General features: G+C 37.5%; 1 protein-coding gene across 2 annotated transcripts; it reads left to right on the forward strand.

The window, feature by feature from the left end:
- The first annotated feature begins 924 nt into the window (after positions 1-924).
- On the forward strand, positions 925-15764 carry ppp4r2a (protein phosphatase 4, regulatory subunit 2a). Of its 2 annotated transcripts, XM_079587974.1 has the most exons (9): positions 925-1135; positions 1743-1824; positions 5618-5788; positions 6462-6555; positions 6667-6704; positions 6824-6898; positions 7065-7202; positions 10470-10765; positions 14037-15764. In XM_079587974.1, the coding sequence occupies exons 1-9, from the start codon at positions 1102-1104 to the stop codon at positions 14375-14377; spliced, it is 1269 nt and encodes a 422-aa protein (XP_079444100.1). In that variant the 5' UTR covers positions 925-1101; the 3' UTR covers positions 14378-15764. The 2 variants fall into 2 exon arrangements, with proteins under 2 accessions (XP_079444100.1, XP_079444101.1); XM_079587975.1 differs by lacking the exons at positions 925-1135; positions 1743-1824; positions 5618-5788 and adding an exon at positions 5832-6279.
- The last annotated feature ends 9 nt before the right edge of the window (positions 15765-15773 follow it).

Genomic DNA, 15773 nt, shown 5'->3' on the forward strand with positions numbered 1-15773 from the left:
TTATGTATGTATGTATGTATGTACATATGTCTGTTGGTATGTATGTATGTTAGGATGTATGTTAGGATGTGTGTGTGTTTGTGTGTGTGTGTGTGTGTGTGTGTGTGTGTGTGTGTGTGTGTGTGTGTGTGTGTGTGTGTGTGTGTGTGTGTGTGTGTGTGTGTGTGTGTGTGTGTGTGTGTGTGTGTGTGTGTGTGTGTGTGCGTGCGTGCGTGTGCGTGTATGTTTGTATGGATGGATGTATATACTGTTTGTTGGATCACAGAGGAGCAATTTACACTGATAAATAATTTAAAGAAAGTTTAGATGTAACGGAGAAGAGAAGACACTATTGAAAAGAGAAATGTTGGTTGTAAATGTAAGACACATAATGGACAGATTCTCAAATGAGAGCACAATTAGCTTATATAGCCAACACACACACACACACACACACACACACACACACACACACACATATATAAACTTTTATTGTGCATACACTGCATCCCTCTGATCAGCTTTTAATTTACAGTATCTTGCAAATACATTCAGACATATTTATTATTAAATTGTACTAAATTAATTACATATCTGTTAATATTAACCATTTGACTTCATTTTACTATAAGTTGTGAGTTCCAAAATTCTTATGCTATTATTTAAGAATGATATTCTTCATTAGATGGCGTTGTAAGTACTATTTCAATGCAACCTCATAAGCAAGCCATAAAAGATTAAAAAAACAACCAGAACTGCTTTATTATGCTCTTTCTAGACTGAGAAATCACTGCCTCTGCATAAGTCTATGCAGTAAATGTTACAAGTTCTGCTTGTTATATTACCTTCAAAGTTTTATTTTTGTCGTAGACTGGCGCATAGGATTTACCGTTTAATATCTAACAAATTAGCAACAAAAAAGGATTGTTTTTGCTCCTCTATGCAAAATGAGCAGTTTTCATAAACATCCAGACCTGGCGCATGCTCAGTAGCAGCAGTCGGGTAGTGACGTCACCGGCGCCATATTAAAGATTTGCTGCTGTTTTCTCTGTGTCGCTGTTGCCATCTTTCTGTTTCCAGCTGGACTCAGAGAGACCAGAGAGTAGCAAACATACCTCCACAATGGAAATCGATACACTTCTGGAAGCATTTCGAGGTACCGCTAACAAATCATGAATAACAGAAAAGGTTTGGCTAATTCGTTAGCTTGTAAGCTAAGCTAGGAAATCAAACTAGCAGCCAATGCTAGGTGCTGGTCATGCCGGAAAAGCTTTAAATATCACTAATAATCGATATCGATCGATTCTCAACAATACACCGATAATGTGTATGAGTTGATCTTGTAGATGTACCACGTCGGAAGTTGATAAAGTCCTCTGCTACACGGGAACAGATAGAAAGCCGGTTAGCTGTGAGCTACACTGCTGTTATGTGAGCACAGAATACACTGGTTTAGTCGCTTATTTACTGTCTGAAACTTCTTTCTTGCATTAACTTATCTGCATAGTCAGCAAAAAAAAAGTTTGTCGGGCGCTTATTTTTGTGACTTAACTTTGTAGGGGAGTCTGGAGCAGAGATGTCAATTTCAAAGTGCTTTATTGGCATTTTTCATACAAAATAATAACCGCGTGAATGCACACTACAAGCGATGACAGGCAATAACAATACAATAAAATGTCAGTCATTTTGATAAACACAATAGAATGAAAGAAACATTTCACGTGATATTGATGAAGCATTATTGTTTACTTTGTTCACTGTAGATTTCGAGAAGAAAGGAGAAAAAGAAACCTGCCCGATTTTGGATCAGTTTCTATCGCATGTTGCGAGAACAGGAGAGACCATGTAAGTCCAACACTCTCACAGACAGACTCAGAGTCAAATGCTCTTTAATTTATGCTATTGTAGAGAGAATATTGCATCATTCACAAGTATTTTAAAGTCAGCATGAAATGGAGAATGAAGTTACATCACACCGCGTTGCATTCTGGGGCGGTGCCTCCATCTTTAGAGCATCGCCCTATGCTACATACTGAAATTAATACCAATACCTGCGCTTTTGTTATGTTTTTGACTTAATTTAATATTCATATTGTATTGCATGATAATTTGACATTTTTACTGCAGTTTTATAGCCTGGAAATCCAGACCTTAATCTAAAAGATTAATGGTCTGGCGTCGACTAATGTAAACCGGCCAGCTCGAGGGGCGGCACTAAGCATGCATTTGAAAATCTCACTGCACGCAATTGGATAACACTACAACCAATTACGACAATACACAGTCTAAACCGCATATGCTTAGCTACCGGCGGAGCTAACTGGTAGATTAGACTCTTGCCGTATCCAGTCGACAAAACGGCAAAAACGTCCTTCTTGCAAAGGAACGATTCGAGCGCCGTCTTCTATTCCTTTTTAAGATAAAAAGCCAAGTCTAACTCGTTCGTTGTAGCGGCCTAGGCCATCCATAGTCATCTTGCAATGTTTACTAATGACTTCGACGTCACAGAGTTGTCGTCATCTGTTTAGCTCGCCTCTGGCCCGCCTATATCAGATAAACCGATGTGATTGGTGCAGCTCAGATACAAGGGCATATTTAATGAGCATCATTACTCGACACCAGAGTAACTCGCTGAGCAAATTCAACTTGTGCTCTCGCGGGAACTCTGGATTTCCAGTTTTACTGAATTCTGTTTACTATGAAGCAGTGTCACACGCTGGGCACTTGCTGCTGCTTCAGCCGTCACATGGTAGAATTGTCCAAATAAATATGTCAAATGGGTTTGTAATGGTATGAGATTTTCACGGTATGATAACGGTCTCTAAAAATATCACGGTTTCACAGTATACTGTATTATACAATCAATTCTTCTTATTATTATTATCATCAGTTAAATTAATGAAAACAGGTTTTTTTTTGGTTGTACAAATGCTTTATTATAACAAATTTAAAACAATTTGTTTTTGTTTGTTAATTTCAATAATCAATAACATGTATAATCAATTAAATTTAAGAATTATGAATTAGATTCATTAATAATGAATTAACATTTTGAAGAATAATAGAGTCCTATGAAATGTATCTTATTCAGAAAAGTGTTTTTTTCTTTTTATGATTTAACACAAATATGAATCAAAAACGGTGGTAAGAAAATAATTGCTTAACATTTTGATTAATATTTTAAAATGTAATCAAACTAAAATAACTTTTTCCTTTAATTTTTTTGGCAAAGTGCTGCACAACAGTGATTTACTAAACTAAAACATGGACAAAAATGATATTCCTTAATGGTTAAATAAATTGTATTGTTGTTATAATTATTATTTTAAGATGTACAAAAGTCATATATTTCTGTTGTAATTTCTTTCAAAGTAAACCAAACTTTTATTTCGTCTGGTTGTAGTGAAGACCTTTGAGTTTCAGAGTATATTTGACAATGTTTTTTCTCAAATAAAATGATGAAATGCTCTTTAAGCGTTCTCTTAGGTTTTAATAAGCTGTAAGCCATAATCATCAAAATCATAACAAATAAAGGCTTGAAATATCTCACTTTGCATGTAATGAGTCTATATAATATATTGGTTTCACCTTTTAAGTTGAATTACTGAAATAAATAAACTTTTGCACGATATTCTAATTTTCAGAGTTTCACCTGTATAGCAGTCTTTTGCGCATTAATATTCACAGTCAATTGCACGATTTGATTTATTGTACAGCTCTACTTTCTACTGACTTATCCATCAATTCACATATTTTGCGTGACATCTGCGTGATTCTCTAAATTCTGTTTTCATGACTGGATTCTGCATTTCCTTCCGCATTTCTGAAACCATACGCCCTTAAGCTATAAACGGGTCACACCTTTATCTGCACGGAGGGACGGTGTTCTCAAATATAGGCGAACATGTTTGATGTACTTCCTCCTTTTTCAGCCACCACATTTTTTGCAAATTGGATATCTATCCTCGAGGACAACCACGCGTCTAATGTTTTTCCCTAATACCGTAGATAAGCAAATGTGCATGATATGATAATCGTACGTGTTCATACTGTGATATATTGTCATACAGGTAGTATACCATTACAACCCTAGTGTCAAACCAAGGGAGCGGATCATGCAATCTTAACATTGTTGCATATTGTTTACTCGCATCTTAAATCGCCTAATAATATCCTGCCGTCTGTTTTGGTTGAAAGACTTGCCACAGTTTTTCCTAGATTGAGGACTGATTCTGTGGTTGCGGGACTTATTAAGGAACAGAGTTCAACAAGTGCGTGGGTGGCTCACTGTGTGAGAAACAAATTATTAATGTTGGATCCCCACAAGGCTGTGTCCTCTCACCCTTATTGCTCATCTTGTACCCAAGCAACTATAAGTACCCTTCCAGGGAGATCCGCAATTAAATTTGCAGATGATACTGCATTAGTTATTCCCCTTCAGGGGGATGAGGACAGTCGCGGACCTGTTTTGAATGAAGTTATTTGTTGGTGTGACATGTTAAACCTTAAGCTAAATATTTCAGAAAGATTTAGTACATTGTTTGTTTTTTTGTGTGTGAACGCATGATGAAACTCATTGAAACAAAATTTCCCCATGGGGTTTTAATAAGTCAACAACAACGTGTTCAACGAGCCGAAAGAAGGCGATCCATATTTTAGTTGGAAACGTTTAAATGTAACAAGTTTTATTGTTGTCACTGTAAATATCCACTTTCCCATGTTAATGATGGGGAATCAGAGAATGTGAGTCACATTCAGTAGACAAACACCCACACTGACTGTTTTTTTAAATATGTATTTCTACACAAGACAGCCAAAGTCAATCCCTAGAAGCTTGTTAACTGTTTTGTAGTGGCTGCGTGCAAGTTCTGCTAATTCTTCACAAGCCGACAAACTGCAACAGCCATATCCGCAAAGGTAATGTTAAACCAAACAAAATACACAACTTTCAAAAACGCTCAGCAATGTGATTATTTTATTGAGTGACATTCAATGGGTTGAACCAGTGACAATAGTCAATACTTCCCATAGTGTTTTTACACGTGGAAAAGGTGAAGAAAGGTAGTGTTGTCCAGTTTTCTCACTGAACGATGATGAGTTAATATGGCGTGTCTCGATGCAGCGTGCATGACCTAACGTACAATGGCGACATATTTCACAATCACACTGCCTTAGCAGAAAGGCAGCGCGGTCCTCCGAATATGGGGTCTAAAGACAGTTACCCAGAACTCAACACGTTGTGATGTCATCTTTACATTCTCTATTGTCTTTTCCTCCCTGTTGTGACTTGATTTTGTCTTTGGGGAATTGATTGGATGGTTGTGGTTTGCTATTGGTTGAGCTCACGTGAATGACAGGTCGCACTGGCGGGATGATAATAGTCCTTCCCCTTTAGCAACTGCCACTCACATGAGATCACATCAATTAGAAAACAACAACAACAGTTAAATTCTGATGTCTCGCCCTACGAGCCGTTTCACTCGGATATACATCACAATAGAGTGGAGATGGCAATCATCATTTTCTTTCCATGCTGACTTTAAACATGATTTTACCCATTCAGAGAGTGTTGTGAGTAAACTGTCTGAATAGAGAAGTTTCTAATTTCCTTTATTGAATCATTTACAACGTTCCTCAGCATTCAGTGGTCTCAGTTTAAAAACTACTTCCTCTTCAAACTGGAGAAAGTGATGGATGATTTTAAAGCCTCGTGTCCAGAGCAACGGGGACCTGCCAATCCTAACGTTGAGTACATTCCCTTTGAGGAGATGAAGCAGAGGATTCTCAAAATCGTCAACGGATACAACGGGTAAGAGACAGCTGACATATTTCACAGTTCCAGGTGGGGGGAAAACATTGATATTTTGAGTGGGGCTATTTTATTGATAAATGGAGGCCAAGTATTAATTGATTTAGCACCTGAATTTTAGCTTGGGATTGCGATTATTGTGCATAAATACGGGAAATAATGATCATTTGAAATCTTTCTCTCAGCTGTAATTTCACAATCAGACCGAGTAAATAATTTCTCTCTCGGAGACGCACAGTCAGCGGTGTTTTAAGGAATCACATTCACATATGAATTTTAAAAACAAATACATTGGCTTCAAATGTGCACCAAAAAAATGTCATTTGACAACTGTAATTTCTATTAAAATGTCTAAAATATGAGGAAGGAAAAAATTGAACGAAGGAGTTGGATATGAAGATGAGAAATGAACAGACTGAGAACTTTATCTTATTAGATAAAAACGTATATGGACAAAGTTTTCCTTTGGGGACATTTGCAGTTGAGAAAAGGTAATTGCAATGCATTTTACTGCAATTCTCAGCATGTCGCAAAATGTTATAAATCACAATAGTTTATTGTGGCTTAAGAATCATGATGATATTGAATCGTGGGGCCTCTGGTGATTCCCACCCCTAGTTGTTTTCGTCCCTCTGTGAAAATATTAAAATTGTAAATGCTTTTTTTTCTTTAGGATTCCTTTCACTATTCAGCGTCTTTGTGAGCTTCTTACTGAGCCAAAAAGAAACTACGCAGGGACAGAAAAGTTCCTCAGGGGTGTGGAGAAGGTATGTTGTGTTTAATGAAATGACCAATTCTTTGGGAGTTATTTTTTTTAAGGTGATAATTGAGGAAGATTAAAAGTTGTACTTTTTTTTTTTTTTTTTTTTTTTCTTCAGAATGTGATGGTGGTCAGTTGTGTGTATCCTACCTCAGAGTGAGTTAAACTGGTTTTGTGTGTGGGCAGCTTTCAATATCAGCTTTGTTATGCTTGTAATGTTTTTAAAAACCATTCCGCTGTCTTTAATACTAATTCTGCATATTTTATTTGTAAAGGAAAAAAGGCTCAGGTTGTGTGAACAGAATGAATGGTGTCATGTTCCCTGGCAACACTTCAGCTTTTCCAGATAGGTGAGTTTATCGCTTTAACCACCATTGTGGAAACTTTGAAAATAGCCTTATGGGTCACTAAACCAATTCAGTTTGAAATGTTATTGCTCACTGTAAAGAGAGACTAGTAGATGAACCTAATTTTACTGTCCGATGGTTTTGATGCGTCTTTGATTGTCTGTGATAGAAATGTGAATGGTCCGGGAACACCCAGGCCACTGAACAGACCAAAACTCTCCTTGTCCAGCAGTGTGGCTACCAACGGCCTTCCCGACAGCACAGAAAGCAAAGAACAGGCCTCTGAGCAATCGGAGAGAACGGTCAAGTAAGTCCCAAATGCCAGTGTGTGCATTAGAGATGCGTGGATCAGCGCTAACGTCACCCGAATCTGCTGTTAAAAGTAAATCATCCACCCGCCACACACCCGAACCTATGATTTTCTCTGATTTAGAGATCCGCGCCCGATCGTCACATTTCAACTATTCTAATTCTCAGTGTTAAGCGTGATGATATGGTAACACATTACACTGAAGTAGGCTGATCTTAAAGGGTTAGTTCACCCAAAAATGAAAATAATGTCATTAATGACTCACCCTCATGTCTTTCTAAGCCCGTAAGACCTCCGTTCATCTTCGGAACACAGTTTAAGATATTTTAGATTTAGTCCGAGAGCTTTCTGTCCCTCCATTGAAAATGTATATACGGTATACTGTCCATGTCCAGAAAGGTAATAAAAAGATCATCAAAGTAGTCCATGTGACATCAGTGGGTTAGTTAGAAGTTTTTGAAGCATCGAAAATACTTTTTGGTCCAAAAATAACTCAAAATAAGACTTTATTCAGCATTGTATTCTCTCCCGGATCTGTTGTGAATCTGCGTTCACGACTCCGCTGTGCCGCTGCTGACGGAAGACGCTGATGACGTGTTATCTGGTGCGCCCGAGCTTCGTTTACAGTCTGAGGGAGACGCACGCTATATTCAAGCTATTCTACATTGTTTGCGTGGATATCATTTTTTTAATGGTGCGTAAATGTGCATGTCGCGGATGAGACACTTTTACAGCGTGCGTTTCCCTCAGACTGTAAACGAAGCTCGGGCGCACCAGATAACACGTCATCAGCGTCTTACGCCATCAGCGTAACTGTGAAGGATTGTCAACAGACCCGGGAGAGAATATAATGCTGAATAAAGTCTTATTTTGTGTTATTTTTGGACCAAAAAGTATTTTCGATGCTTCAAAAACTTCTAACTAACCCACTGATGTCACATGGACTACTTTGATGATCTTTTTATTACCTTTATGGACATGGCCAGTATACTGTATATACAGTTTCAATGGAGGGACAGAATGCTCTCGGACTAAATCTAAAATATCTTAAACTGTGTTCCGAAGATGAACGGAGGTCTTACGGGCTTAGAACGACATGAGGGTGAGTCATTAATGACATTATTTTCATTTTTGGGTGAACTAACCCTTTAAATGTAATTCTTCTTTGGCAAAATTACATTTTCTTAATAGCCTAAACACAGGCTTTACTCCCTTCAAACTTAAATTGGAATGTCACTGTTTCCGTCACTGCAACTTCCCGAACACACACACACACACACACACACATGAAATTAAATGTTCAGCCCTAGCAAAGGCTTTTGCTTCACAGCCGTTATACATCACATAACCAGCACTTGATTGGTCCTGGTTAACCACTTCAGTAAAACGCTCCCACACTGTACTTTCCTTTCCTTCCTTATGTTTTATTTAAAATTTTCCTATGTGAAAAATTCTCTCGGATCTGTTTTGCCTCCATTGCTGCTTAAACAAGTGGACCCTGCAACAGCGTAGCTCAATGAGAGTCTGCCAATGAAGCTTTAAACACCTTAATATTTCCATCATAATGTTGGAAAACACTCTTAAAGTCAGAAATGTACATGCGGTTTTTTTTTTGTGTTAGCAGTTCATGGCTCTGAATTGTCAAAACACCTTTTAAAATGCTTTCTACGGATGCGGAAAATCGAACCCGATTCGATAAAAAAAAAAAAAAATTGACTGACAAATGTTTCGGTGGCAATGCGTTAACGTGATTGACGCAGCATGATGTCGTATTATTTTTTTTATGTGCGAAGATCAAGAAAGTCACACGATAAAAAAAAAGAAAATTCAGTTTAACTGAAAGGGTATTTGCCTTTCTCATTGACTGCCTCATTCAAAGATGTGATTTTTTTCCATATCTGTACGGATTTTCATATTTTCTGCACTGAAAAGTTTGACCCACGTGAATTGCGTTAATCTGAAAAAATGGTTTTGGAGGGACGAAATGCTCGTTACTATATGATGATTGAAATCGCGGAATGGACTTAACAATTAGTAAATAAATTACGTTTTCTAATACATTTATTTCATGCACGGATTGCTCCTGACAGCGCTGCACATGCTCGCGGCGCCATCTGCGGGATAATAGCATGGGTTCAAAGCGCCACATGTGAGTAAAAATCAGCGTTGAAACGGTGTTACTCGCCAGGTGCCCGGTTATTTTGTTTCTTTTTATGAATTTTGACTGCATGATGGTGAGAATGTGATTTGGCTTGGTGAGATCATCAAAACACAACGGTGTAACTGTTGAGTACTGTAACAGCACTCTGTTTTCAGCTAGTTTGTCATGAGAATCGTTTATAAATCTGTTGTCAACAAAGAGAAGCTTAATACGTTTATTATAACATGTTGTATTATAATATATTATCATGATTATATATATATATATAATATTTTTTTAATATAATTTTTTTTACACTGTAAAATAGTATGTATTATAGCAATATAAGATATGTATTGCAATATACGATATCTTTTTTTAATTTGATAATGTATAATAATAATTAGATGGGGCCATGGTTAGGTTTTCCTTTTTTTGTCTTTAGCTGATCACATGCCTGCTTTTTGGAAAATTAGAACTATTGAAATATAGAACTTAAAATATTGAACTATTGAATTGTGTGGTGGAATTTTTTTATTTATTTAATTGATAATTTTCACATAATTGATATTAAAGGTTTATTTCACTATTTGTTTAGATCAGGGATGTTCAACTTCAGTCCTGGAGGGCCACTGTCCTGCAGAGTTTAGCTCCAACCCTAATTAAACACACCTGAACAAGCTAATCAATGTTTTCAGGATTACTAGAAAAGAGCTTTTGTCAGGGTTGAAGCTAAACTCTGTAGGACAGTGGCCCTCCAGGACCGAAGTTGAACATCCCTGGTTTAGATCATCGCAATAATTTGTATGATAGATTCGCAATAATTTGTATGATAGATTTTCGTAGTTTATGGTTTAAGTCTGGTAAAACAAAGGCACAACAAATTTATACTTAAAGCATTTGAAAGTAACAAAAATAAATGAAGGCATAATAAAGTGTCTAAGACAAAAATATGATGAAATCTAAGTTTTCATACAAAATAAAAACCTTTGTCAATAAATACATGACTTTGACAGGTAACTTATGGAATAAAAGCCATGGAACTTAAATTGAGACTTCGTGGATCTGTAATAGTGTGTATTTAGAGTCTTAATTTTTTTTCTTTCTTTTTTTTTTCTTTTTAGTGAGTCTTCAGAAGCAGAAGGTTCACACGTTGGCCCAGTGAAGAGTAAACATTGTGAAGATGAGGATGCAACGAATCCTGAGACGCCTGAAGCAAAGAGGCTCAAGTTTGACAAAGAGGAAGAAGAAGATGATGATGATGAAGAAGAAGATGATGGGATGGAGAAAGAACCAGATGAAAAGCCGTTGTCCTGCATATCAGTAGCAGAGAGCTCATCGGATCTACCGCAGTCCTCATCAGACGTCACTGCGGAGGTGAAGGATAATAAACCTGACCAATGTGTCGCTGAAGACCAAGGTATGTCCTTTTTACAGTTACAGTTCTAACATCCTGTATTCAAAATGATCACGGTTTTAAGGTCACGGTTTCGGTACGGGTCGGTATGTGCTATGTTCAGAAGAAGAAGTTGCATGTCAAGGCTTCGGTCACTTTTGACTGCGACAGAGCCAAGTGTGACCCCTAAATGAAGATGACCAGAGGGTTAGGTCCTTGAATTTTAGGCCATTGGACCTGGAAAGTCCTTGAAAGGTCCTTGAATTTGAGGTTAACCAAGGTGTGGGAACCCTGTTTTCAGGAAGGTCTAACAGTTTTCAGATATAGAAATTACTAATCAAATCTAAAATAACAATGCATTTAATCTTCAAAGATAAGTCATTTGCGTCTTCTTGCGCTTGAATGTTTAAATTGCCAAGGATTAAGATTCTGGCCCGTCCGCTCCGTCAACTGTCCCGAGTGTCTTTTACACTGGCCCTGGGCCATCGGGCAGTCCTTATTCGCTTTGGTTATTGTTTTGTGCCTGTGTCGGACTTAGCACTGACTGTCTGTCTGAATGCATAAGGCAATGTGTGCTGATTCGGTCACAGTCTCACCTGTGCTCGCGCATTATCAACCCCCGTAATGATGTAAATGACTGGTCATATTAGAGCATACGGCACTCGCGTAGTTTACAAAGATTGGCTGTTCTGTCCAAGTTATTATTTTTTTTTTTTACCATCGATGTTCCCAGAAAGTTCCCAGATTGGAGATTGTCTGTGAATGTGGGGTTCCCCAACAAACTATATTATAGATGCGTTGTCAGATTTGAGATTAACCGCGGTGCGAGCGCGTGCCGAACCGCGAGTGGTACGATTGTTTTTTTTTTTACCGAGAACCATTACACCCCTTATAGACAGAGATTGAGAATGTCAGGTAAATTTTAATTGAAGCATCAGGACCTTTTCCATTCATTGAAAGTGTTTCGCCAATCATCAGAGTGGCTTCATCCGTTTCCAGGACTGTCAGCCGCTTGCTGATGCTTTATTGCTTTTGGATTATTGGCATACGAGACTGTCTTAGGCTGTTTTCAAATTTAGTTGGATTGGACCAAACCTGAGTCTCATTCTCATTCCACCGAAGGTCTTTTTAATATTGTATTATGTGACTCAGATCCACAATCCAATGCATTTGTATTCTCAACATGAGTACTAGCGTCAGCTGTTTACCACTGTAGCTTGGTAACCGTTCATGAGAACAAGCCAAAAATGGAAAGTGCTTTTTGGTTCACTTTTTTCACTTGTGGTTTTTTTTTCTTCCTTCGCTAGCTAAATTAAATCCTGACATACACAGTGAAGGCAATTTCTACAGACATGAGCAGCAATGAAAAATGCATTGTACTATAATTGGCTTCCACATAACAAACCAGATTACTGATGCCATTTGCTAACAGGACTGGAGTTCACGTAAACCATACCCCAAAATCCCTTTTTTGAGGTTTGGTGCGCAGACTCGTCCCCCTCTGCCTTAGTTTCAGTCTGGTGGCGTTTACACTGGACATTTAATTGGTCTTTATCAGTGTCATTGCAAGCTTTTTTTGTCTGGACTTTCTTTACTTCGGAGGTCTAAAAGCAGGGAACTGATCAAGCCGGCTGTATTAGTGGTGTTTGTGAATGCCTTCAACAAATGGAGAGTTGCTCTGCAGTTATACACTAACAGTAAAAAGTTTGGACACATTATTAATTATTACTATTATACGTATTATAGAATCTTAAAAAGGTTAAAACTAAGAACGCACATGAAATTATGGAAATATAACATTTAAATTTTTTATATCTTATTGTGATTATTGATAACGATTATTCATATACTTTTTGTGAAATTTAAGTTTAATAATAGTTCCTATTTGGATTTTTAGGACATTTTAAGAAATGCATATTTTATATATTGATTTGTATTTTGCTGAACATTCCTCAATGGCCTGGGTGACTGAAAATCATCATATATTCACTACCAGTTAAAAGTTTGGAATAATTATGATTTTTTTTAGTGTCTTATGGCCACCAAGGCTGCATTTATTTATTTTTTATCACAAATACAGTAAAACGGTCCTATTGTGAAATAATATTAAAAAAAAAATTTTCTATTTTAATATATTTTAAAATGTACATTCTTCCTGTGATCACAGCTGAATTTTCAGTATCATTACTCCAGTCTTCAGTGTCACATGATCCTCAGAAATCATTCTGATATGATCAAGTAAAATGTTATTTATATAGCACTTTTATAGCCACTATATAACAATATAAGAACACAATCATAAAGAATACAGTCATGAAGAGCTATACAAGCTTAATGTAAATATGAAATATTAAACCCTAAAGCACACAAAAAGACATCACAAAATACAAAAAGCACATCTATATAAAGTAAGTTTTTAGACGAGATGTAGCAGATCTATTAGCACTGTCAAACTATTCCATATGTTTGGAGCCCTTACTCTCCTTCAGTTATATATATATATTTCTTGAAATGGATTTATTTATTTTAAATAAAATCCTGTTCATTGAAGCTTCTGTTCATCAAAGAATCCTGAAAATCTTTGACCATTTCTACAAAATATTAAAGGGGTGGTTCAGGATTTTGGACATCGGACCTCATTTTCAAGTTAGCCTGGTTGTTATTCATCAGTGGAGACAGTTTTCAAAAAATTTCATCCAGTCCTTCCAGTTGCATAGTTCGCTGATGCTAGGCTAGCGCGAGTCAACGGTATGTGCTAGCCTGTCATTAAAAACAGTTTTACCCACTCCACAGTACACCAAAAGCAAATAAATTATAACGCCAGACTGTCGATGTAAATGTCTATTGCCCGATAATAATTAAGCCTCCTATCAGAATGATTTCTGAAGGATCATGTGACACTGAAGACTGGAGTAATGATGCTGAAAATTCACCTTTGACATCACTGGAATAAATTACATTTAAAAATATATTACAATAGAAAACTTTATTTTTAAATGGTAATATTGTGAAATATTAGTTTGTTTTTGTTTTTTAATCAAATAAATGCAGCTTTTTAATGAGCATAAGATCCGTTTTTTTGTTTTTTTTAACCTATACAAATCTTAATTGTTCCAAACTTTCTAGTGTGTGTTCATAGTATCTGGGTTCAATCGGTGTAAAATAAGTAAAACATTTTCTTGTTTTATTTCAACCAGCTTGGTCAGCTTGGCATTAACTGCTGTGCTAATATATTATACCTTTGCACATCAGCAGCGGTTTGCATACATGACATTTTCTGCTCCTCTCTCTACAGAACCCTCCAGTACACAGTCAGAGGTCGTAGAAAACGGGGTTGACAAATCCGCTTCGGAAGGTTCCCCCGACCCCTCCCACAGTCAGGCGACCGTCAGGGAATCGGACCTATCAGAGCGGCAGTCTGAGAGGGAAGAGAGCGCAGAGGAGAAAAACGACCCAGTCAGCAGCAGCAGCAGCAGCAGTAGCAGCAATAACAGCAGTGAGGAGGGAGTGTCCAGCGCAGAGACTCGGTCTGCATGTCCCAGCAGTTCCACAGAGCCGGCAGCAGAGGGCAGTACCACTGCAGAAATCACTTCAGACAGCTCAGAGACTGCAGATGACACCATGGAGCAAGACTGAAGCGGTGTTGATTTTTACACTCTACTGTACAAACACCCCAAAAATCACTTATCCTGCGAGTTTAGCAGATCCTTTATAGACCAGGAGAGGAGGGCATCCGGTGACATCCCTAAAGACCTCTCGTGAAAACATCTCCTCCTTATGACCCTTCTCAGGGCGTCTTGACTTAATATGGGTTCAACTTCAAAAACTGGAAGCTCATCTTTCTGGTGGTTTAGTGGAGCATTTGCCATCGAATAACAAGAAAGCCTTGTGTACATGGCAGTTTTCTGTAATCCTGTTCTAATCATGAGCGTCACCTTTCACTTCACATCAATCTTTTCTCCTGCTCTTCTAAGAGTGAAAATGTGGCAAATCTTTGGTTGAATTTGTGTGAATGTGTGCACATGTTTGTAGGGGAAAGGGGTGTATGTGCACTTCCTTTAGTTTTGATTAGTCAACGAATGATCTCAGGATTCCCGTTGACCGGCAGACCAGTGTCTAAACATTCCAGGAGAACACCCCTTTCTCCCGAATTGCCTTCTGTATTCATCTGCTGGCTTGTAGCACGAGGTGCTCAATAGCAGAATTAGACAGATTTCCTTTCCCTTTTCTTTTATTTTTAGATCCTTTGATTTTAACTGCCTTCCCAGCATAGCACCGAAATGTATTAATCCACTGATGCTGGTAAATAGATTCTAAAATGGACTAATGTGATTTTCCATGCACTAGATACTTGAGTGCTGTTGGTTGCAATGTGTAACTTAATATAGTGAGCCTGTCTTTACAACCGACATAATGTGCTTAACCACTATTGAGCCATCCTTATTTGTCATAAGCTTTTCATTTTGTTTCATCAAACAATGGCAAACATTTGTATGAAGGTTTAAATGAGCAACACTGTCAACACCCACATCTCTTAAACTGTACGTTACATGCTTCCTACAGACATGTATACCCTCCCTACCCATACTTATTTCCACAGCTCCTTTTTGATATGTAGAATTTTTAAATTAGATTTTGTAGATTATGATAAGTGTTCACTGCTTTTGTGAAAAGTGAAATTGTATGAACTCCATGTGAACTGAATGCTTGGGCTTTCAGCAGTATTCCTGAAGAGCAATAAAAGTTCACGTTAAAAGCAGTGGTATGCTTAATCGGAGGCATTTCTAACCTTTTATCTGAATAAAACTCTTTGGAATAATCAGGTCATAGACACAATTCATTTGCACTATAATATTTGGTAAGTGAAACCTAAAACTGATTAGCCATCACATTTAATAAGTAGGTGATATGCGAGTAATGGGCAGGAACTGCAAATAAGAGCTAGAATTTTACTTCAAATAAATCTGCATCAGCTCTTGGACAAACTATGATCAGTCGTTCAATAAAATATTTCATATTATTTAAACTGATG

Source organism: Phoxinus phoxinus (genome assembly GCF_949152265.1).
Source record: "Phoxinus phoxinus genome assembly, chromosome: 18".
In the NCBI taxonomy this organism is placed as follows: domain Eukaryota; kingdom Metazoa; phylum Chordata; class Actinopteri; order Cypriniformes; family Leuciscidae; genus Phoxinus; species Phoxinus phoxinus.

Excerpts from the sequence above, each read along its gene's own strand:
- ppp4r2a (XM_079587974.1), top strand. The coding sequence starts at position 1,102 with ATGGAAATCGATACACTTCTGGAAGCATTTCGAG. Across the intron at positions 1,825-5,617 it reads GCGAGAACAGGAGAGACCAT|CATTCAGTGGTCTCAGTTTA; the intron begins GTAAGTCCAACA and ends AACGTTCCTCAG. Across the intron at positions 10,766-14,036 it reads ATGTGTCGCTGAAGACCAAG|AACCCTCCAGTACACAGTCA; the intron begins GTATGTCCTTTT and ends CTCTCTCTACAG.